The following is a 26,484-nucleotide window of genomic DNA, read 5'->3' on the forward strand; positions in this document are numbered from 1 at the left end:
AACGTTGGGGGCACGTCGAATACGGCATGGGTAAGTTTGGTATACGTGAGTAGAACGCTAAATACGCTATCATAAGTCGTAGTAAGTAGAGTACGTCAAGAAATTTTGAACATGTTCAAAATTTTATGACGTACTCGGCGTATGACACACGTTCGCATGTGATGGGGATAAGTTTTACACACGATATGTGGACGCTTACACACGTCCACAAAGGCTACTTATAAGCTACTCATAAGTCGAAACACGTCGCGGTAATGTCTTTTTACGCGAAACTTATTTCTAACTTATGTTTGACGTGCTTTGAACCAATTCTTTACGTAGTCCCAACACACATCGACGTATGTAGACGTATTCCAATGACGTCTTCCGGTCGACAAAAAAAAAATGAATGTGTTTCTCGCTTACAACTGCCATATAAAGACGTGTTCCCAGCGGTTTTGGGAATTGGTATATAAAAATGGTGTTCATAAAAGGGGAACCCAACAGTGTTTTCGAGTTCCTTTTTGAGTTGATGTCCATGTCAGCAGTAACAGTATCAGTATCAGTATCAGTATTAGTATTAGTATTAGTATTAGTAGTAGTTTGTTCATGTTGGCAGTAGTAGGTGGGTGTGAGCGGGAGGGTGTGGGTTATGATGGATCGTCCTTGCGTCCGCGTGTCCACAGGTAGGTTCATAAGCTGCCACTCAACGATTTAAATGGCTGCATCTCCACTATTGAAAGTAGACGCTTGCGCTCAACAATTGGATTTTTTACACTCAACGACTTTGAAATGGTACCACTCAGCTAGTTTCATTGTTTACAATGAACGATTTAAATTGCTGTCACTCGCCTTTGTTTGTTTTTTATTTTATTTTATTTTTTTTTGAAGCTGTGGTTTGGAAATTTGAAGCGTTTCTTCTGAACGTGTTAAAACGCTCAAACTCGACTATTTTAAATAGACGCTGCCGATAGACAATTGGAATCATAGCCAAGCTAGACATCGAAGTGTGAACATCCTCGTCATGCCGAAGAAAAGTTTGAAGAATGCTGCAAATAAGTGTCCTGGCCGTGGCCGTGGACGCTGACGCAAGGACGATCCATTATACCGACGTCTTTCAGCCTATGAGTAACTTAAAAGTAACGTCTGTCGATGTGTGTCAACGATCGCGTAACGTGCCAACAACACGTTAATCATAGGTTAGAAATAAGTTTCGGGTACGCTTAAACATTACCTCGACGTGTCTCAACTTATGATTAACTTACAAGTAGCATGTGTTGACGTCTGTCAACGATCGCAGACCGTGCCTACAACTTGTGGCCAGCGTAGCGGAACGTCTGAGTCATACGCCGGCATACGTCGTGAAATTTCAAGCATGAAAAAATTTGAGGACAACCGAAAAGTACAACGTTTAAAGCCAACGTACAACGACTTATGGCAACGTACTACGACGTATGCCAGCGTGCTCTTAATGTTATCAAAACTTACCCATAACGTATTCAACGTTTGCCAGCGTTTTAGAAAAAAAATTCAAAAATCGGCATACGTTGGCTAAAACGTCAAGGTGTGACCGGGCCTTTAAGGAAGTGCAGAGGGTGTGCAGATTAGTTATTTGTACAAGACAAAACCACCAAGAAACCAGATGACTAGTTCAGAACTGAAAATCGTTCTTGATGAATGACGACAACAAAATACAACTTGTGCAAGTCATGTGTCAAGCTTGGGGCAATGGTTCCTATGTGAAACAAATACAAGACCAAAACAAAAGTTAGAATGACTTCACCATTGCCGTGGACAAGCTGCAAAAAACTGCAAACACCAATTTCCTCAGTCAATGTATCTGAGTAAACGTACAACTCATGGCATGAGTTTTCAGACATTGGATTAGGATAATAAGTGCGTGGAATACTCACAGTGGTGAGTGCTGTGAAAGAGGTACACCAATTGTCCCATTGTTTCTTGAAATATTTCAGGAGTGATTCATCCCGTCCAAGTGCAGCTCCAGCATTGTAGGGTCAGGTCATCTGACACAGCAACATCTTTCCCTTAACAATGACAGGTTCTGAGATACCGAAGAAGTGGTAAATGCTGTTGACTACAGAAAGAATTCCTCGCTTCTTGAAGGTATTGTTCATGTTGGGAATAGTGAAGATGTTGGTATCTCTTTCCATATCGGATGACACTCCAAGTGATCGCTGAACAGGTAGTGCGTCAGCACATAAGGTCAAGGTTGTCAGTTGTAATCCCACTGGATTGCGTTGGATGGATAGTATGCACCGTATATATAGTATACACCAGTATACACCGAGCAATCATAAAAGGAGCCGGGTCTGTGACTCACAAGCTCATAACGGGGCACATTAACACAATGGGAGTCGATGCAACACGTCACATTGGAAAAGGATGACAACACCAAGGTTGTGTGTAGGGCATTTGTTAGTGTCTGGTGAGATGAGTATGATGGACCATTGTGTTATCCTGAGCAGACAGAACTTGCCTGTTGGACACGTTTAATGTCGACGAGTTCTCCTTGGATGCTGGTGCTGCAGCGTTGATGGCTGGTGAAAGGGTGTCTGTCTGAATTGATACTGGCCCAAGAGATGTGGCTGAGTCAGCATGTACCCGTGTATCTGCTGGAACACCTTCAGTGTCGTCTTCAGATAGAATGGTTGTTGGCGAAGACTTGGCATCCCTGGACAAGAGCATTCTCACCTTCACCGCACATGTTGGCAATCCAGCTGCCGAAATGTTGTCGAATCCGTGCCAACACAAAATGTCAGACATCCTCTCCAAATGGGCCTGAGCCACAGCATCATCTTCCTCCCACTTCATCTGTTCAATATATATTTGCTGTGGCAAAGCTTTCAATTGTTGCTGCACCTGTTGCTGCTCGAGATTGCTCTTTTGCTTTCAGGCTGCTTGTCTGCTGCTTTGGCCTTCAACAAGAGTGAAGACCATAAAGAGTGAGACGAACCAGCAACAGACTGTGTGTGAAGTGACCTCTACATGGTGGCTGTCAACCAACTATGGGAGCCAGCAACAGAACATGTATGAAGCGAGTTCCTCGACATTGCAGTGTTTCTTTCTCCTGGCGGTGAAACAAGCGTGAAATGGGTTTTTTTTACACCCACAGAATGGCCTATGTGTCCCAATTCTTGAATAAGAATGCCCCACGAAGTTTAACCAACACTTGCAGAATTTCAAATCACCTTTTCTTTGATTTAAAATACTCCAACAGCTTTTTTTTTTAATAAACCGTGCCTTTTTCACATAAATGCGCACACCCGTCCTGCCAGAGCGGGCAAGAGTCACTCTTGCCAGTTGCAGCAGAGATGATGTGACACATGGGCGGTCCATAAATCTGCATGACGCAAGACATGCATGAAACATAATACACATTTTACATTCAAACTTGGTTGCACCAGAGAGATATAGAAAATTGATTGTGGTTGAGTACACTGTTGGCAATCCCACAAAAGCCCCGAAAGCAAAGCCGCTGAATCACAATGGAATCGGCTACTGAAGCTGCATATTGCTGCTTGGCATCCTCAATAACTCTTTTACAGAGGTTACTAACTTTGATTAACAGACATTTGGACTCCAGAGACAATGGCACATGGTACTGCTTGAAATAATGGTTACGATGATGAATTGCTGATTGACAAGCTGGAGTGAACCGTGGTTGGGAATGAACCATCACTTGATAGATACGTGAGGGAATATAAATGTCTATACCTGTGCGAATACATTGGGATATTTCCTCAGCAGCCATATCAGGCCCAAGAGTAAAAGCTGAGGTCCATGGTACATCACCAAGAAATTAAAGAAACCCATCGCAATCAGCTTTCCTGAACTTAGTGGGGCAGATAACAGCAATTTTTGAGAGGAATCGTGCAAATGATGATAAAAGCATCAAATTTGGCACATTTGTTCTCCAGGGGATTCTAATCAAATCTGCCTGATTGGCCATTTGAAAATCCAAATTTTGAATAATTAAAAAAAAAAAAAAATTCAAAAAAGTCAAGTTCACGAATCAATGTTGGATGCTGGCTGAGATTGGTGAATGTTTCAGAAACATCATCAAAGACGCTCCAAGTCTGCCATGCAGTTTTCTTCCCTTTACCGCGGAAGGCAGATACGACGTTACATCCAGTGAATGCATGGAAGTATGGGATCCCTCTAGCTTTCTCAGGCCCGATTGCAGAAACTACCTCATGGACTGGAATCCATCGCGCCTTGGCTCCTTGGCCAAAGGCAATCCATATGTTCTCAAGACCTAGTTCCTGTAAGGATGGCAGTACAGATATTGCTATGAATAGTACGTCCATGTCATTAGCTTAATGATAATGGACTTGCTGCCATCCGTCGTTGCATCCCTGGCGTGTACAAATATTCGAGTGTCAGCTTTTTCGTGACAACATGGAGACACAGAATCCAGTGTCTTCCTTGTGTTGCTAATGGCATCTTCTCCTTTTGTGACAATGACTGTGCTTGTTGTCTGTGCTTCACACATCTTTTCCGCAAGGAAGTGAAACAGTTCAGTCTTGTTGCTGTCATCTCGAAGAAAGCTTCTCCAGTTACTTGGGGTCTTACTGGTTCCTGTCACTCTTCTTCTGATTCCTTGCACCCTTTCGACATTGCCTCGGACTTCAGACTTGACTTTTTATACACATCAAACACTACGTCCACCCTCTCGTACCTGGCACCATAGGATTCCACCTTTGGGATGATGTCTTCTTTAGCATAGTCATCAAATATCTTTGAAGTGCGTGGAGGTAGGGCATTGATAAGTGCTGAGCCATCAATGATGACTGCATCTCCCCTTGGGTCTCTGTCTGGGATGTTCACTTGCGCTTCAAGAATTTCAGCCAGCTGTGACTTCAGATTTTTTTTTTTTCAAATTTTTCAAAATTTGGATTTTAAAATGCCCAATCTGGCAGATTTGATCAGAAAGCCCTGCAGAACAGAAATGCCAAATTTGATGCTTGTATCATAATTTGCACGATTTTTCTACTATCTACTACACTAACTGAAACACAGTGCGGTGTAAAGAATTGACTGGAGTTGAAATGAGGAGTAAGAGTCACAAACTTTAACAGCGGAATGATCCGCGGTACGAATTTGAGGCAGGACATCAGCAACGCAGTCACCATGGTTGGAACACAAAAATAAACCAAGCAAGTATCTTCCGTCAGAGGCACGGTCAGGAATATGAGTGGGAGAGGAAACAACTTGGGTGAGATTTTGAGATATTGAGAAATTATATTGTCGGTATCGATCCCAGGCACGTCAGTATTGTGAGATTGCACCAGACATTCCTTGTGGTGAACGTTGAAGTCACCAAATACCATGATGTGTGCAGAAGGGTGGAGTAAAATAGCCCTGTCAATGCTGTCTGAAATCACATCAAGCATGACACAAGAGGGAAAGGAAGGCGAGTGATGCATGAAGAAGAGATACGGTGTTCAATACAGGAGAGCAAGGCGGAAATACGTAAACTCGTGAGAGCCACTTTCAAGAGAATTTTCAGGAGGTAAAGGTCGAGAGTCCTTCACGTACAATGCCTATAGAAAATGTTCACCCCTCTTTCAAAATTTTCACCTTTTGTTGCCTCATAGCCTGGAATTGAATTGCGTTAAATCAGACTTTTTCCACCTTTATTTATACATCGTAACCCACAACTTCCAAATGAAAAACAAATTCTTCAAATTTCATTAAATTAATTAAAAATACAAAACAAGATTATCCTGGTTGGATAAGTTTCCACCCCTCTGAGTTACTACTTGGTTGAAGCACCTGTGACAGCAATTACTTCTGTGAGTCTGTTGGGATAGGTCTCTCCCAACTTAGCACACCTTGATTGGACAATATTTGCCCATTCTTCTGGCCAAAACTTCTCAAGCTCAGTCAAGCTGCGTGTGGAGCATTGATGGACAGGAATCTTCAAGTCATGGCACAGATTTTCGTTTGGATTTAGATTGGGACTCAGACTAGGCTATTCAAGGACGTTTGGACTGGAGTTGAGAATGAGGTTATCCTGCACACAGATTATCCTTTTTGAGATATCCTGCACACAGACAAATAAACAAACAGACAAAAACAAAGACAGAAAGGGGTAGAAACATAACAGGCTTCACGTTCGGTGGCGGAGGTCATAATCAGAATTACTACAATTTAACACAGGTGGAGGCCAATTAACTTTGTGTGCGATATTGAAGGTGATTGGTTACAACTGAGCTAATTACCTCCAACACCGAAGGTGAAGGACGTTATGTTTTCACCCCTTTCTGTCTGTTTGTTTCTTGGCAAAAAAAACATTTTTTTTTTCCAAGTATGTTGATCACCTCCGTTTTTTTCGGCTCGGCACGGCATGGCTCGGATCGGCTCAGCACGGCATGGGATGGCTCAGCTCGGCTCGGCATGGCATGGGATGGCTCGGCTCGGCACGGCATGGGATGGCTCGGCTCGGCACGGCATGGGATGGCTCGGCTCGGCACGGCTCGGCACGGCTCGGTATATTTGTTTGTTTGTCTATCTGCTCGCCTCCAGCCCAAACTGTTCAACCGACCATTCTGAAATTTTCGGAGATTAATGTCACCGCCCCTCCGATGGTTCCGCATTGAAGTTTCGTAAAATTTGTTCGACCAAAAAGCTCCACACCGGTCAAAAGGCAAATTTGAGCCAATTTTTCTAAAATCCTCAATTTTCATTTGATTGATGTGAAGCTTGAAAAGGATTTACTTATCAGGTCAATGCGTTCAACCACCTTTAAATTTTGTGGTGAACATAGGCCAAAATGTCAAAATAGGCCAAAATATTTTTGTTTCAGATCTAGCCCATCAGTGGCGTACAAAACATGAACTGTTCCACTTGGTCGAGGTAGGCACTCCACCGAATGCCGTTCTATTTGACGCTGTTTTGTCAAGTGTTGCTAGATGAGTGATTTATCATTTGTATGTTTGTTTGTCTGTTTGCTTGTCCACACTGAACTTTCGTGTTTTTCTCTGCAACCCCTTATCGGATTAAGACCAAATTTTCAGCATTGGTGTGTATACTCATGTAGGATGTTGAAATATTCACTATGACATCATAGGTCACGAGGTCTGGCAGCTTGTGAAGGGTCGTGTCGATCTGCATCAGTACACAGGTAGAGCAATGATTGAAATGAACAGGATGTTGATCGAGGTACAATAAACACTGTGGTTTGTAAGAAGAAGCTGACGTTTCAGACGTTCCCCCTTCGTCTTCCTTGTGAAGAAAGATTTTAGCTCCGAGGAAGAGTTGGCATGCCCATGGTGGTTAGCATACCTCAATAAACGTCTTTCCTATCACCTCAGATCTAAATCAAGATGATGTTCGTGTGAAGTGTAAAGAAAAAAGAGGGACAAATTGAAAATGGATCTTCAAAATCAGCTCTTGATGAAAACAGTAAATTTTATTCTGGTTAAAGAGATAATAAAAAGTGATGCCTCCAAGAAGAGCCATCGCTCCTCCAGATGCTCACCGACTGAGTTATCAAGTCAATCTGCAATTGTCATGGCCTCTGTAATTTTCCCTTCAACATAACCTTCACGAAAGGAACCAGGGAAATCAATCTATCACAATAAATGTCAGTATGTGTCAGTATCAGTGCGTCTCCTCCATAACTCCAAAACCATGAAACCTAACAGCCTGAATCTTTGCATGCATAATTGGGGAACTCCAAGGCCGTACCTGAATGGAATTGGGTGTTTGGGATAATTAAAACAACCCATTTGAAGATAATTAACGGCCTTATTTAATTATATCCTTTGTCAAGGCTTTATGCTTGGTCAACCCCTTTATCAACCTGCTCTCCCTCGCTGGGATCTTAATTCGCCATTTTTATTTCGGCCTGCTCAACAATGCCTTGATGTGGAACAGCCACAACTGTGTCTTAATGATACATCGGTCATTTTTTTTCCACTTTCCTCAATCATGCCACTGAATGCCTGATCTTCACCCTAAGAATCAATGGAAAGATCACAATGTTTATAAACGCCTGAAGGTCCCAGTGTATGTGTCTTGACCTTAGCAACAGTTCTGACTGAGAAAAGTGTTCATTTGCCCAATTCAAACATTGTTTGACACTCCGGGTGTCTTCGGATGGTGTTCAATATGACAGATCGGCGATCGCTAATCACTTCCCAAGCAAGCCGCTCCTTATCAACCATTTCTTTGGAATGCTTGCTTGAGTATTTAAGCAATTTGGCAAGTGCTCTGCAAGTTGCTTTGATGTTCGTTCGCAAGTCATGGCGATACGCAGCAAAAGTACCCGCATTCTTCACGTCCCTCTGCTAAACACAATCAAAAATACATAGATCGATGTACAAAGTTCAGGTCCCACCAGCCTGTGTTGTGTCCCGTGGCATCATGCATTGCCAAGACTGCCATTCCTTATGAACGGATGGATGGAGGGAAGGATTGGTGGAGGAAGAATGGGTGGAGGGAAAGATGGTTGGAAGGGATGGATGTAGGGAGGGAGGGATGGAGGGAAGGAATGGATGGATTGATGGAAGGGATAGATGGATTGATGGACCATACCGGTGTTTGTAAGCCATGCCAAGACAGTAGATGGTGGTGTTAATTACTTTTTTCTTAGATCCTCTTGGAGGATCTCTAAGTCTTACTCACGTTGTTGTTCTTCATCTTCTTCTTGTGGACTTTTTTGTTTCACAGCCTACAGTTTTCATCGAAACTTCCTGAAACTTGGCGTATGTATGTAAAAATATGCTGCGCAGACAGTAACCATCTCCGATTTTGAAAATTCCTCCGAGAAAAAAAGTTATGACGTCAAAATTTCTCCACTAATTGAAATCGCCTAAAAAATTATCTCCGAAACTAGGCGAGCTTTTTGAATTCTGTTTGAGGGAATCGAACAGGGCATTAGCAGAGATAAATTACCGCACATATGATACATCACTATGACGTCATATCAACTTTTATGACGTCATTCCTATTTTCTGACAATTTTTGTTTCACAACCCAGAGTTTTAATCGGATCTTCGTGAAACTTGCCACGTATATGCAGAAAGCCAACGCGCAGGCAGTAACCATCTCCGATTTTGGAAATTCTTCCTAGAAAAAAAGTTGCCGTCATAATATCACCGCTAATGGAAATCGCCTCTACCATTATCTCCGAAACTAGGCAAGCTTTTTGAATTGTGTTTGCGGGAATCAAGCTGGGCATTAGCACTGATGATATTTCGCAAACCTGATACATGACAATGACGTTGTATTCTTTTTATGACGTCATCATTAAGAGGACAAGGATCTGAGCTCATTTGAGCTTGTTTATCACAGCAATTGTCATTTTTGAAAATATAATTTACAAACTGACATTCAAGCCAATGCTAGGTGATAATGTAAATGAAGCACATATATAAACGTGTGTTCCGTTGTCTTCATTGAATTTGATATTTTATAATGTAACCTTCACCTCGGAATGGTAATGCTGAGCACCACCCAAAGATGCTTGGAGATGCACCCACTGATGGAGGTTATTCGGTTATAGGTTCGGTTATTAGGTGGAGCTTAGAGGTAATTAGGGGAGAGTTGTTTCCTAAACCAAAGCTCATTGCAGATGCTCCAGGGAAAGTAATGGCAGATGAAGGAACAGCAGGTGGAAACTCATTCATTCATTCCTTCAAGCTCGTGTTCACTCTGTGAGATTGGAGTATCATTGTGTTCTCGAAGAACTGTGGAACTCACAGTGAATCCACTTTGCATCCCACCCCTTCCCTCCATCCCTTCCATCCACCCTTCCATCCATCAATCCATCTCCCCCCCCATTTCTTTATTTGTCCTCGCTCCCCCACCACTCTTCCTTTCTCTCCTCCCACTCTCACCCCTCTTGTAACTTTCATGAAGTGATTTACAATGGGTGGTTGTGATAAGATTCCACAGATGGTTGTGTTGTGGTTTGGAGGTGGTTATGTTGTGCTGAGGTGTTTGTGTTGTGTTTTGTGTGCAGACTGTCAGAGAGTGTGCAGGTTGGATGGATTTGGCACTGTTTTTGGCAGTCGGGGCTGCTGCTGAGTTCGATTCTGCAGTTTTAATTTTAGGATTCGGCTCGGGTTGAGAGCTTCTGGGGCTTATCACATTATGGTTGTAAAACATGTGTTGAAATTGAATAAAGGCATACAACACTGGAGTTATCGGGTGTTTATAAGCATTGCAGCGGGGATGTGATGGGCTCTGGGTCTCTTGGCCTGAGCCAGGTTTCAGGTTTGGACGATGGGATTGGGCTTGGCGGTGGGTCTGGCTGAAGGAGGGGTGTTTGTTTGTCTTGTATGCTTGTTCTTTGGCGGTGTGTGACCCCCTTTGGGAGATCCAGTTCCAGAGTGGTTAAACAGGGTGGCAGCCGCAGTTTGAGTCCGCATACGTCAAGGGAAGCGCATGTTATAATGTCTTTAAAAATGGGACGTGCTGCTTGAAAGTGACAGATGGCTTCGCAGTCCTTCTTAAACATGCTGTTTTAATGTACTCCATTTCATTCAGTCCTGTACTATTTCCGTCAGATAGCACCATCCTCCCCATTTCCTCTCAAGTCCACCTCCCAAATGCAAGTCAAATCCCTACCTTCTCTTCAAGTCCAAATACCAAATGCAAGCCCAGAACACCCTTACCTTTCCCCCTTCCCTCCTTCATCCCCCATCCTCTTTGCTGACACCCCCTTCCGCCTGAAGTTCATAACGACGTGTGGCAAAATGTTTCTCTGTCCCCCCCCCCTTTCCGAGCTCCCCACTTCCTCGCCTCCTTCTTCCTCCCTCTTCCCTCCTTCTCCCTCCATATTCTCCCCTTCCCTCCATCGTCCTCACTCTCCCCTCCCCTCTCCTCGCTCCACAACACCTCCCTCCTCACACCCCACCTCTCCCTCCTCACACCCCACCTCTCCCTCCTCACGCCCTCATCCCTACCTACCTATTCGCTCCCTCACCCTCCTCTCTCTCTTTCTCTCTCCCTCCGTCACCTAGTGTTCCGATCAGCGAAGCGACGGGGTGGTATTTGCTCATCGGTAATATAATGATATGTCTCTAAATCTTCAAATGATTATAAAAATTCAAACCAATTACTTCTGAAGAAATGTTAATTCATAAAGATACACAATATGTATTCATCAAGTTATGATGTATTCATTGAAAGGGAACAGGTGGTGATGTCCGATCAACATCACAAGGTCTCGTACAACTGAGTCTGGGCCTCATCACGATTCTTCTTCTTCAGAGCCATGTACGAAGACTCCTCTCTCTGTCTCTGTTGGAGAAAATATAAACAATCAATGATGATAATTATTTATGATTGTGTGTACTCCTACTTTAAAGTTGTATTTTTATAAATTACCAACCTGTCCTCGTAATTATGTTCAGTGAATGAATCATTAAATCAGTGAATAAATGGGGAATTGAATTAAATAATTCAACAGACTCACTGATTCATGAAGTTCTACATTCGGTTGGGACGAGTTCCCTGTGGAAGAAAAAACAGACATTTAGTGTATTTTTGTTTGGTTTGTATAATAATGTAAATAATTTTTGTTTGGTTTGTATAATTATATAAATAATTTTTGTTTGGTTTGTATAATTATATAAATAATTTTTGTTTGGTTTGTATAATTAAAGAATAATTTTTGTTTGGTTTGTATAATTATATCAATAATTTTTGTTTGGTTTGTATAATTACATAAATAATTTTTTTTTGGTTTATATAATTATATAAATAATTTTTGTTTGGTTTGTATAATTATATAAATAATTTTTGTTTGGTTTGTATAATTATATAAAAAAATTTTGTTTGGTTTGTATAATTATATAAATAATTTTTGTTTGGTTTGTATAATTATATAAATAATTTTTGTTTGGTTTGTATAATTATATAAATAATTTTTGTTTGGTTTGTATAATTATATAAATAATTTTTGTTTGGTTTATATAATTATATAGATAATTTTTGTTTGGTTTGTATAATTATATAAATAATTTTTGTTTGGTTTGTATAATTACATAAATAATTTTTGTTTGGTTTGTATAATTACATAAATAATTTTTGTTTGGTTTGTATAATTATATAAATAATTTTTGTTCGGTTTGTATAATTATATAAATAATTTTTGTTCGGTTCGTATAATTATATAAATAATTTTTGGTTGGTTTATATAATTATATAAATAATTTTTGTTTGGTTTGTATAATTATATAAATAATTTTTGTTTGGTTTGTATAATTATATAAATAATTTTTGGTTGGTTTGTATAATTATACTAATAATTTTTTTATGGTTTGTATAATTCTATTAATGATTTTTGTTTGGTTTGTATAATTATATTAATAATTTTTGTTTGGTTTGTTTAATTATATAAATAATGTTTGTTTTTTTTGTATACAGCCATCGTTGCTTTTGGGATATATTATTCACAGCTCCGGTACACGGTGACTCGTCCTTCCTCCTGCTGGTCCTCCAAACGGCTATCTATCTCTTTAAAAGCAGTTGCATCGCCTACTGTGCCTCTCCACAAAAGCTGCATCACCAAGTGTGCCTCTCCACACAAGCTACATCAACAACTGTGCCTCTCCACACAAGCTGCATCAACTGTGCCTCTCCACACAAGCTGCGTCGCCAATTGTGCCTCTCCACATAAGCTACGTTCCCAACTGTCCCTCTCTACCTCAGCTGCGTCCCCAACTGTGCCTCTTCACATAAGCTACGTTCCTAACTGTGTCTCTCTACCTCAGCTGCGTCCCAAACTGTGCCTCTCCACATCAGCTGCGTCCCCAACTGTGCCTCTCCACATCAGCTGCGTCCACAACTGTGCCTCTCTACATCAGCTGCGTCCACAACTGTGCCTCTCCACATCAGCTGCATCCCCAACTGTGCCTCTCCACATCAGATGCGTCCCCAACTATGCCTCTCTACATCAGCTGCGTCCCCAACTGTGCCTCTCCAAATCAGCTGCATCCCCAACTGTGCCTCTCCACATCAGCTGCGTCCCCAACTGTTTCTCTCCACATCAGCTGCGTCCCCAACTGTGCCTCTCCACATCAGCTGCATCACCAAGCATCCCTTAATCAACTTTTTGTGAGGTCAACTGATATGCCCCATGCCAGACGAGCTCTCTCATGGTGTCGCTCACTGCAGACTTCTTCAATGCAGATTCATCATATATACATATTATATATACACTGTACATATATATATATATATATATATATATATATATATATATATATATATATATATATATATATATATATATATATGAGCCTGGTGTTGGCGCAGTGGTTAGGGCAGCGGCTTGGGATCCAAGAGGTCCTGAGTTCAAGCCCCGTTGGACCACTGAATTAATACACCAGGGGGTTGACTCAGCCTGTCATCCTTCCGAGGTCGGTGAAATGAGTACCAGTATACTGGGCCGGTGTATACCCCGGTTAAAATAGGTGTACCTTATCCCTGTGTCGTAAGAGGCGACCAGGGTTGCGTCAGGAAGGGCATCCGGCGTCCAAATCCAAATCCAAGGGCATCCAAATCACTATGCGGATCATACGGATGATCCGCTGTGGCGACCCCTCACGGGAGCAGCCGAAAGAAGAAGAAGAATATATATATATATATATATATATATATATATATATATATATATATATAATCTCTTGTGGTCGGGCTTATGGCTGGATGTTTAATGCAGATTCGCTGCACTTGCACATTGTCATGGTTTGAGCTGCAAAGCTCTCATCACTGTACATTCACAACGCATATCTATTACACAAACAGGACGTCACGCTTATCGCAACAAATACGAAGAAATAACTATTGTTCAACTAAACAGTTTTATTAACCCTTCAAGATCATTCCCACAACAATACAAATCAATTTTAGGTCATCTGGACTTGAGTCTGGTGAGCTTAAACAATCGAGCAGTATCCGTCGGTCAGTGAGTGAGTGAGTGTGTGTGTCTGTCCATAACCATGTCATTATCGCTTGAACCTAACACACGATTTTGATGAAACTTGACCAGAAACTTCATATCTGATGTCTTACAAAGGTTTATTGACCGCATCAAAATCTTCGCTCGTCAAACGTGTCGAAGGGTTGTTTGTTTTTCACTCCTCCCCCCAAAATATGTCTTTACTCTATTCTCTAAAACTACAGAAACACTTTCTCTGAAAATTGACCACAACCTTCATCACCCATAATGTACCAAAGTGTATCAAGCGCATCAAGGAAGGAGGAGACATTCATGGAAGGAAGAGGTGAGTAGTCATAGTCGCGAGTGGGTGTGATATTACTTCACTTGCCTGTCTGTATTCTGTGCCTGATCATGTGTACAGGTGAAGAAAGGAAATCACAGTGTTGAGTAACGTGACAATCTCTTCAATCATAAAATGTTGGTTGCATCCTATATTTGTGAAATTATAATTCGTTGTGAAACCCATATTTTCTGTTGGAGAAAGTTAGGCGTTGGTAGGATGGCAAGTGAAGTTGCTACAACCTCCATCGTGGGACCTTGATTCATCCTGTTAAGTTTGGTTGAGATTGTTTATTCTAACAACCGAATGTATTGAGGTCACACAGACAGACAGACAGACAGACACCAAATTATGTATTTTATTATGATTACAATAATTATTATATCACACAAAATGAACAATATTCACCAATCTAAAGCGAGTAATTAATTTTTGAGGTCAAAAGGTCAAAGGACAACGTCACATGAAATCATCATTTTCTTCCAATTGACTTGAAATTTGAAAAGGGTTTGCATATTGGGTCACTGAATTGGTTCAATCAACATCAAAATGATACATTTTGCAATTTTGACATGTCACCCGTTTCCATGACAAAAATCTCACCCATTATAAGAAAAAGGATGTTTTTGTTAACTTATTATGACCATACCAAAATAATTTTTCAACTTACACACTTACTCACTTACACAGAAACTTACCAGCTCATTTGTACACATGTGTGGTGTATATGAGAAATTTTTGGTAAAAATTATTCGGAGGTCAAGGTCAAGGCCATCCGAAACATTCAAAACACCCTTAGGTGGTGATTATAAAATGCATCAACCAAATTTGGTAAGAACATTCAATCATGTAAAACACTTGAAAGGTCAAATTTTCCAAATTATCAAATTTCCATAGAAAGTATTATTTTTGTTTGGATTTCACAAGTATCGTGCTGTGCACGACATCTTTCTTGTTATTATTTTTCTTTACAGGAGCGAGCCTCGTGGAAGAGAAAGGTGTAATTTACAGTGGGACAAACATCAAGGGAATGAATGAACAGAAAAAGAAGAAAGGGAGGAGGGGAGGAAACACTGAAACGAGTAAGTAATTGAGGGTTGGGTTCGGAAGGTTCAGTGGGAGGAAATAATGATCATGGGTCAAGATGGGTGAAGACACAACATAGTGGTGCATTGCTTCCTTGAAGCCCTGGAGGGAATAGACAGACAAAACAGCCTCTGAAGACAGTAAGATAGATGGGAGAAGCTGGAATAAAAAAAAAAGAGTTGAGGTGTGCAGTTCGTGTGGAGATGTTCTTACCTTCACTGTGGTTTCGCTTTTTCCTGTAAATTCGCAAACCCACAGCAAAGAGTAGAAGAAGAACCAAGATCAAGGCAATTGAACATCCAACCACAATCCATTGTGAACTACCATTGCCTGGAGTGATCAAATGAATCACATGGTCCTGTGCCTTGTCGTACTTGTTCTCCACAAGGCAGGTGTATTTCCCTTCTGGGTTTTCTTCTGTGATGTTAAAGACACTGATGATGTTATAGACACTGATGTTGTGAGGAAATTCACTTTGCCTATTTGTACTCGATGTGATCTTGGTTCCATTGATGGGGAGTCCATTTGGGTTCAACCAGGTGATGTTTGGTTTCGGCTTGGCCTCGGCCTCACAAACCACCCTCCAGGAATTACTGGAGTTATTAAACTCCTTTGAGATGTTGAGGATCTTTGGACACACTGTACGGAATCACAACCAAAGAAAAAAGCTTATTAAGTATCAAATAATTATTGTTTACTGCATGATGTATATTCTATAAGTTACACATTTAGTTTGGTGTATATTCGTATTGGTGGTGGTTTATGTACGGAGACACAGTACCGGCATGACTGGCTCGAAAGCCTTTTAATGGTGCTTGGTTGGTTCTATACGTATTCGGGTTCGTGAGCAAAACAACTCAGCCTGTTCCTTGTGTGTGGAGCAGATGCACAAGGCAAAGATGATAATAATGTCCGAGAATGATCATACCTTTCTTTTGCGACTCTACCTGAGCTAAATAAGCAATTTTTCATCGTTTTAGGGGTTAAAATATATTCAAAATGAAAAACCACTCAATTTTTAGATCCTCGTGGAGGATCTCGAAGTCAAACTCACGTTGTTGTAGTTCTTCTTCTTCTTCTTCTTCTTCTTCTTCTTCTTCTTCTTCTTCTTCTTCTTCTTCTTCTTCTTCTTCTTCTTCTTCTTCTTCTTCTTCTGTACTTTTTTAGATCCTCGTGGAGGATCTCGAAGTCTAACTCATGTTATTGTAGTTCTTCTTCTTTTTCGTCTTCTTCTTCTACTTCTCCTTCTTCTTCTTCTTCTTCTTCTTCTTCTTCTTATGAACTTTTTTAGATCCTCGTGGAGGATCTCGAAGTCTGACTCAAGTTGTTGTTCTTCATCTTCTTCTTGTGGACTTTTTTGTTTCACAGCCTACAGTTTTCATCGAAACTTCCTGAAACTTGGCGTACATATGTAAAAATACCCTGCGCAGACAGTAACCATCTCCGATTTTGAAAATTCGTACAAGAAAAAAAGTTATGACGTCAAAATATCTCCGCTAATGGAAATCGCCCAAAAATTATCTCCAAAACTCGGCAAGCTTTTTGAATTCTGTTTGCGGGAATCGAACAGGGCATTTGCAGAGATGAATTACCGCACACATGATACATCATTATGACGTCATATCAATTCTTATGACGTCATTCCTATTTTTTGACATTTTTTGTTTCACAACCCAGAGTTTTCATCGGATCTCCGTGAAACTTGCCATGTATATGCAGAAATTCCACGCGCACGCAGTAACTATCTCTCCGATTTTGTAAATTCTTCCCAGAAAAAAAGTTGACGTCATAATATCGCCGCTAATGGAAATCGCCTATACCATTATCTCCGAAACTCGGCAAGCTGTTTGAATTTTGTTTGCGGGAATCAAGCCGGGCATTAGCACAGATAATTCATCGCAAACCTGATACATCACAATGACGTCATATTCGTTTTTATGACGTCATCATCAAGAGGAGGAGGACATTAGCTCATTTGGGCTTGTTTTTCCCTCAATCACAAGGTATAATTATGGTACAGGTAAATTGCAATTTGGCCCTTCATATCTATGCCATATCCTCTATGTAAAGGTCGAACTCATGCACAACTCATGCCAAAGGAAAAACTTCCGATGGGGTGTTGGCACACAATGGCCTACCCTTTTCGAAGAAACCATGGCAGGATCTTCAACGTACACGATGGAAGACGAAATAGGACATCCAAAGGACATTTATTGACAAAAGTAATAAAAAAAAACATTGAAAAAAAATGAAAAAACATGTGGGGATAGAATCCCCAAGAATAATCAAACAAGGTCGGAAGGAAAGATAAGGAATAAATAACAAAGTAGGAATGTCACCACAACACGACACCACAATCCTTTTATGGATAACCATCACGACCTCTTTTGACTATTTTATTGGAGGTGGTAAGAGTAACAATTGTATGAAGATGTCAATGTTAGAGGTAGTTGGAGATGTTTAGTATGGGTTAGTGTTGTTGTGTGTTTTATTTGTTGTGGGATCGAGACAGAAAAATGTCCATAAATGTCGTGATGGTAATCTGTACAAGGATTGTGGTGTTATATCGTGGTGTCTTTCATTCCTTGTCATTCCTTCCTCAATTTGTTTGGTTGTTTTTTTAGGGATTCCATCCCTACATGATTTTTTGTTGTTATAAAATGTTTTTTTCTGATTTGTTTCACTCTTTTTACCGATCTGGATGCCAATGACGTCACCATCCAGTGAAATATTTTGAGGGGTGTTTACAAGGGGAAACCCCCCCCGCCCCCATCTATCCCCACCCCCTAAACGATATATATATATATATATATATATATATATATTTATATATATATATATATATATATATGTATATATATATATATATATATATATATATATATATATATATATATATGTATATATATATATGTATATATATATATATATATATGTATATATATATATGTATATATATATATAAATATATAAATATATATATATATATATATATATATATATATATATATATATATATATATATATCATGCAATTGTCTCTTTTGTTCCCTTCATGTCCGCCCAATATTCCCATCCCTTCTGTCCCCACGAAGACATTCTGCTGCCCCGTTGTCCTTCACTTTTGCATTCATCCATTTATTTTTTACATCAAAATGACGGAATTTTTCTTTACCCTGTCTCCTTACTCTGCTCCTTCCCTCATATTCCACCTTTAAGTCTGGCGTTGGTTTAACGGTTAAGGTGGTGGATTTATAATCTTAAGGTCTTGAGTTCGAGCCCCTGTCTTTTTGTTGAATTAACACCAGGTGGGTTGACTCGAGCTGTCATCCTTCCGAGGTCGGCAAAATATGTACCAGCTTGTTGGAAACAGGGGGGGCACTGCATCAGCGGCACTGCCGTGTTCCCAGCAATGAAGTTACTCGCAGTTTCAGGCTGCATACGAAATGATAATGTGTTTCATAAACTCTGTGGTACCATTAAAATTTGGAGCTATAATTGGGGAAACAAACCCGACAAGATCTAAAACCTCATCCTGTCGAACCCTTAGTTGATAGAGTGTAGTGAGTCGGGGAGTGGGTGGGGGACGGGGGAGGTTAATATATCTACACACACTGTGGTGTACACGGTTACATCGTCTGTACAGAATGAATAACCACTGAAAGTTTCTATCAGAAGTTACATGATGCTCCATGTTTAGTACTTTATTTTCAGGTCAGTCAGGTTTCATCACTGGCACTGGTACCATGTAACTACAACCTGGCACTGGTACCATGTAACTACAACCTGCCACTGGTACCATGTAACTACAACCTGCCACTGCTACCATGCAACAACAACGTGCCACTGGTACCATGTAACTACAACGTGCCACGGTTACCATGTAACTACAACGTGCCACTGGTACCATGTAACTACAACGTGCCACTGGTACCATGTAACTACAACGTGCCACTGGTACCATGTAACTACAACGTGCCACTGGTACCATGTAATTACAACCTGCCACAGGTACCATGTAACTACAACCTGCCACTGGTACCATGTAACTACAACCTGCCACTGGTACCATGTAACTACAACCTGCCACTGGCACCATGTAACTACAACCTGCCGCTGGTACCATGTAACTACAACGTGCCACTGGTGCCATGTAACTACAACGTGCCACTGGTACCATGTAACTACAACGTGCCACTGGTACCATGTAACTACAACCTGGCTCTGGTACCATGTAACTACAACCTGCCGCTGGTACCATGTAACTACAATGTGCCACTGGTACCATGTAACTACAACGTGCCACTGGTGCCATGTAACTACAACCTGGCTCTGGTACCATGTAACTACAACCTGCCGCTGGTACCATGTAACTACAACCTGCCACTGGTAACATGTAACTACAACCTGCCACTGGTACTATGTAACTACAACGTGCCACTGGTACCATGTAACTACAACCTGCCACTGGTACCATGTAACTACAATGTGCCACTGGTACCATGTAACTACAACCTGCCACTGGTACCATGTAACTACAACCTGCCACTGGTACCATGTAACTACAATGTGCCACTGGTACCATGTAACTACAACCTGCCACTGGTACCATGTAACTACAACCTGCCACTTGTACCATGTAACTACAATGTGCCACTGGTACCATGTAACTACAACCTGCCACTGGTACCATGTAACTACAACCTGCCACTGGTACCATGTAACTACAACCTTCCGCATGGTCGGGTAGTCGGCGACTAAACTGACGACCCTCAATGGTTCCCCAGTGGGGAGGGTGACTGTGACACTCTGCAGGACTTAAAACAACACCTGCTAAATGTCGGATGAGCTCCTTTCGGGGGCCAACGGCCATCCAGTCAGGAGATGGTGTCTCCGAAAAGACACCCATCCGGTTCGACCGGTTTTTTTTAGGTAGTCGGTTGTAGACAGCCACCGCTCAGGGTAGGTAGTACTACCGATCTGACAGGTGCGTTAAACTGTTGCTCGGAACCATCTTACACTCTCCGTGTCAGGATGTCTGGTCTTACTTTCTGTCTCACTCAAACTATAACTACCGGGCGAGGTTAAACATCTCTTTCTTCCAATCAAACATCACACACTTTTCTTACTCACTCATTTTCACTCCTCACTTTACATTCTCTCTTTTAATTCGCTTTATTTAAGGCCTGCCTCGATGAGGAGGACTATTTAGTCCGTGACTGAACAAGTCCGTGAATACAAAAAAATAAGTATATATATATATATATATATGTAGTATCTTGTATATAAAATAATATAATATTTACTCACCATCGACACGAAGCTCAGTTCTTTTTCCTTTCCTCACCTCAAATCCAGATCTTCTCCAAGTTTTTCCATCATCACTCTCGTTATACATGAAGCGACAAGCATACGTGCCCTCATCCCGAACCCTCAGATTATTGATCTTCATGGACCACAATTCTTGTTCCGGTTTTTCCGTTCTTTCCACTCTCCCTTGGAACATCTTCACCTTGTCAATTCCCCCATCATCTTGATAACCTATTCTAAGTTCCCGGTTCTTCTTGTAGTAATGTTTGAAAATAACAAAAGTAAGATCTTTAATCCTCCACGTGGTGGTGTTTTGATAAGTGAACGAGCAGGGAATGGTTACAGAACCTCCTCGAACCCCGATCACCGACCGCTTCACACAAACTTCCAAACGTCCCGGTCCCTTTTCTTCAATAGTACAGTTATCCGTGTCCAGATTCTCTGCTCCTGCAGTGTAAAAAGGTAAGTTTACCAAACCACAATGGAACTTAGAGATTAAAAATAATCACTTTATAAATCCCGTTCAGAAATGTACATTATTATTTACTTAATGGATATATCTTTCACCGTTATTCGTGAAAATCTCGAAAAGTTAATATATATATATTACATAAAAATAATAAATGTTCCCTTCATGCTTGTTCCCTACTGCTGTCCAAGTCATTGTGATGATGTTTTAACCACACACCCTGAAGGATATATATATATATATATATATATATATATATATATATATATATATATATATATATATATATATATATATATATATATATATATATATATAAAAAAATATATATATTGTTGACGCCACAGGTAACGAGACACCAGCTTGTCACTCAGGGGGATTAATCCCCGGTTGTCCTCGGAAGAGCCGGACATGGGGCCACCGCTCACAATTAACGGTGTGGTACGGAGGGTTGTTTTAGAACCACGAACGCCACCCATTTAACCACGAGTCCCAGTGTCCACCATCTAATTATTACAGGTCACGTGGTTACCTGAGCGGGGAGCACACCCTCAGCAAAACACCAATGTTATCTCGATTATATTTTAATTAGGGCGGCCGAGCGTTTTAACCGCGTGCCGACGATTTTTGGTCAAATCTGTGGTAATTACCTCCCAGTCTATCTCGGTTCGGACAATGCCAGACCAATGGAAGGAAAGGACAAACACAGACAGGTTGGAAGTCGACAAATGATTTATTAATAATAAAATAAATAAATAAAACGAACCTTTTATTTTATGAGGTAAATAAATGAATAAATTTCAAAGCAATCGAAATGAATAATTACTCAGGCAAAATCAAGCAAAATGACAGGAAAGAGACAGGGAGCAGATGCTTATCGAGGGTTGACTTACTTACAAGTAAACATAGACAAGGGTACCCAGCAGATCATTCAGGGAGGGGGGGGGAAGAGTCGTCTCGCTCACCAGAGAGTAGTCGTCTGTGAAGTGAAAACGTCCTGAAATGTGTGCGTGTGCGTCCCGTCCGTTGCCAGCATCCAGCCTTGGTGTGCACCCACTCGCCAACAGCCTTGTATGCAAGTCGACGTCGAGGGGGCGGGGGTGGGGGCACCGAGATAGCTTGTCGTGGGTTTACACCCTGGTGCTGCAACACGGGCAGCTCCTCACACTTCACGAAACTGGTGACGTCCAGTGACCCACACGGTCTTTTGATGAATGACCCGCGCCTCACTCGTTGGTGACCGATCCGTGCCTCACTCGTTGTTGGCGCTGCTCACATCCGCACGCACACCATACACTCGCTTGCTCAAGCACTGGGAAGGACGAATTGTCTCGTTGTTGGAGCTGGTCAGACACACACACACGCTCAGTCGCTCACTCGCTCACTTCTTTGCTTGCATGCTCACACGCTTCCTCTCTGGCTCGCTTCTTCCCTCACGCGCTTCAACTCTCGCTTTCTTTTTGGCTCGCTTGCCCACTTCTTTCTCGCTTCTCTTCTCGCTCTGTATAGACCTCCAATTCTTTTAATATCTGCGGCCCATCTCGGCGGGTGCAGAGTCCCCCCAAGCTCACCCCGCCCCACTTGCGCACCATTACCATGACAACTCCTGTGCTCGAAAAAGGGCGGGGGTCGGCGCTCGTGAAAGAAATGTGTGCATAAATGTGTCTGTCGTAAATAAAAAAAAAGGTTTCCCATAAGAGAGGGGATCTATTCTTTACCCTTCTCAATGCATCACATTTAAAATGCCATTAGACATGGGGATGGGGTTAATCTGTACATGCATTTCAGGAAATAACTGTCTGAGGACCTGGAAGTGTGGATGCATTCATCAGATCAGATTCTGAAATCCATAACAACATATAACAATATATAACAATATATAACAATATATACACACATATATATATATATATATATATATATATATATATATATATATATATATATATGTATATATATGTATATATATATATATATATATATATATATATATATATATATATGTATATATGTGTATATATATATATATATATATATATATATATATATATATATATGTATATATATGTGTATATATGTGTATATATATATATATATATATATATATATATATATATATATATATATATATATATATATACACATATATACACATATATATACATATATATATATATGTGTATATATATATATATATATATATATATATATATATATATATATACATATATATATACATATATATGTATATATATATATGTATATATTTGTATATATATATATATATGTATATATATATATATATATATATATATATATATATATATATATATATATATATATATATATATATATATATATATATTGATGTTCAGAGACCAAAACCACATACATCCATGGAAGGTGTTCATCGCCGAAAAGTGTTGATGAAGAACGAGATTCACTCTCATGTTCAGCAGTGACAATCTAATGGCATCACCGATTTGCAAAGATTTGAAAATATGGCCTCACCTGTTTTGGGAAAATCGATATATTATGTTCCATGTATGTAAGGCTTTGGAACGTGTGGGGAGAGATAACTTTGAAATTTTAAAACTGAAAAAGGAAGAGAAGAAAGGATGGTATGAGATAGAACATAGGCGATGAGAGTGTAGGAGGAGCAGGTGGGGGTGCTTCTGGTATTTGGGGGAAATATGAGAGGAGCATGTATGAAGCACTGTCGGGGTTCGAACCCTGGACCTTGAATTACAATGCTTCGACTTGGAGAGACACAATCATCAGCAAATTTAATGGCGTCATAGCAACAAAGATAATATATCTTCACACACAGCACAAGAGTCAAGAGCAGGTCTATAATTTCTTTTTATCATCAATCTATTAAACAAGCAGATAATCGATGAAACAACAATCTGTTAAACAAACAAATAATCAAACGCAATTTAACTAACAATTAAACAACCACCAATTAATCAGCCTATCAAACAAGTCGAACAGAATGCGAGAGCGAATATAACAATCCGCTCTGCCTATCTTCAGTCACCCCTGGATTTATACTCATTTTAGAGAAGTATTCTTGAGCAAGGCACATCTCAAGGTTTTGCAGGACACATTTATGCAACAAGGCACATTAAGTGGCTCAACTTATTCTTGCACAAAGCACATCTCATGGGTAAGCCGATAAGGATGTGGGTCCGGAGAAGCACTGTATAAGGAAGTCTTTCTCTGGTTTGAACTCTCATCAGGGTCCCTTTTGTGGAAGTTGTACAAGACATCAGTATTTCAAACACAGTATATTCACTTTATCTCTTCAGAAAGGGAAGCTCACTATCATTCCATCCATTCTGTAAAATTTGGAAGTGCCTTGAAGAGCACAGTCGTGCCATGGAAATGAGGAAGTATTCTGTGCGCAGTGTTTTTACATGGCCCATGTCTCCAAATATAATTCATGGTTATATATAAAATCATCAGAACTCTAATTAAACAAAGTTAAGCGAAAAGCAAGCAATAAACTATTTTTAATGAAAAGAAGATATTTAAAAGAAAGTTTTAAATGAAAGAAGAGATAAAATCTCGATTTCAGCCTTCACAGCACATCCAGGGGAGGTGGAAGGAGAATGCCAGTGTGATCGAAATCACGTTGTCTTTATCTCCAAAATAAATGCATGGTCGCGCACTTCAAATAATGATCAATATTGAAGGTAAATTCTTCCATCACTTATTGTACTTGAAGTGTTGAAAAAATTCCATTTTACCTCGAATTGAGAACACATTGATTGAGTCCACATCAACTTAAAATAAACATGAGATTTAATGAAAATAGACAAATATTTACAAGGGACTATTCAGAATATAATGATAATAACATGAAAGAACTAAATCCTAAAGTCGAATGCCTCAACACACAGACTTAAATATGGACAAGGGGAAAACAAAACAAAAGAAAATCCTTCCTTTAAGCTGGCACTTAGCTTGGTCCAGAGATAGACTTTTTTTTATTTTTTTTGGTATACCTTGGTCGAGGCTCGTATGAGAGCTAACACACAACTCACAGCAAGGATGCATGAGACAAGAGGGGCGGGAGTGGAAGGGACAAAACAGTGGGGAACAGACACATTAGGTGAACTGTGGAAGGGAGAGGGATGGGGATGGGAAGGGGAACATGGTGAAGAGAAGATGGACATTACAGGGACTTTCAGGAAGGATAGCAGGAGAATTGAAGGAAGTGGGCTTGGGTGGATTATCGGGGGTAGAAAAGATCGAGGATTTGGATGGGGGAAGATAAGAGGTGGTGGTGAACAGCTGTTTTGAAAGCATGGAGGGAAGAATGGGAAAGAATAGAGTGAGGAAGTTTATTCGAAAGGCGGGAAAAAAGAGGAATGAAAGAGTGAAGATGAGCAGTGATTCGTGAACTTGGAATCTTTTTCACTTCACAGACAACTTTGTTGAACTTGGAATCGAGGTGCTTCATCCTGCACGTGAAGATGCCACCAAAAAATGGTGCCAAGGCGCTCTCAAACAGCGGGAAAAATATACGTCACGCAATTCATGAGCGCTATTCAACACCAAGACTCAGAGACCCTGTGCAGCTGCTTCGTACGTCGATCGTCCGCACCGACCCGCTGTTTGACATACACGAGGCTCTGGGGTCCTTCTCTCATCAACCCAACAAAGAGCCAATGGCCAGCGTCTTGCTCAGTACACAATCCAATTTGCCTCAGCACAAATACGAGAACCGTGCCATCTTCTTCATGCACCGAAGGAAAACCAGCTGAAAAACCCTTTTCTTACAGGCGATCTCCTCGTCAGGTCAGGCCAGATCAGATCTGTGACTTGCTACAGGTAACATGTAAACCTGTACTAACCTGTTCCATGGTCGGGTTGTCGGCGACTGGACTATCTCCCCCACCAGGTTTCCTGGTGTGGAGGGCGTTTGGATATTTACACCCAGCAGGATTAAAAACAAAACCTGTCAAAGGGCAGAGGAGCTCCTTATGAGTCAACGGCCATCCATATCTTGTGCCCAACTGTGTCTGAGGACGTCCTGCTGCAGTTGGGGTTACTTCTTATGAGGAGGTTGGTGGCAGGATTTGCACTCCAACCACAGGAAAACCCTTCATTCCACAAAACATTCTCGAAGCATAAAAAAAATCTGAAAATCCACTCTGTGGGAGTACCTCGTGTGCAGCTTCCCTTCACAGGGTAGCTCACTGGATGATGGGATTTGGGCAAAGCCTTCAGGGCCCCCAATCTTTGATAAGAGGAGGGAAACCATGGGGTAGCATTCCCGGGTCATATTGCGGGAGGGTTTGTTGGGGGTGGTGCTGAGGTGTCATCCACCAGACCGCGGTCTCCTTGGGTTAACCTGAGGTGGTCCGTTCAG

At 40.8% G+C, this 26,484-nt stretch overlaps 1 protein-coding gene across 1 annotated transcript in view; it reads right to left on the bottom strand.

Moving 5' to 3' along the window:
- Positions 1-10,875: 10,875 nt before the first annotated feature.
- The window catches only part of LOC147011559 (uncharacterized), a 97,732-nt gene continuing 82,123 nt past the window's right edge, over positions 10,876-26,484 (bottom strand). Inside the window, exons 12-16 of the mRNA XM_085856349.1 lie at positions 22,070-22,372; positions 20,636-21,082; positions 15,540-15,965; positions 11,429-11,466; positions 10,876-11,253 (exon numbers count right to left, since the gene is read on the bottom strand). Of these exons, the coding sequence (XP_085712475.1) occupies positions 11,170-11,253; positions 11,429-11,466; positions 15,540-15,965; positions 20,636-21,082; positions 22,070-22,372 (1,298 nt within the window). The 3' untranslated portion in view covers positions 10,876-11,169. The remainder of the gene's footprint in view (positions 11,254-11,428; positions 11,467-15,539; positions 15,966-20,635; positions 21,083-22,069; positions 22,373-26,484) is intronic.

Source organism: Eptatretus burgeri, chromosome 15 (genome assembly GCF_056783735.1).
Source record: "Eptatretus burgeri isolate ZD-2024b chromosome 15, Ebu_testis_v1, whole genome shotgun sequence".
NCBI lineage: Eukaryota > Metazoa > Chordata > Myxini > Myxiniformes > Myxinidae > Eptatretus > Eptatretus burgeri.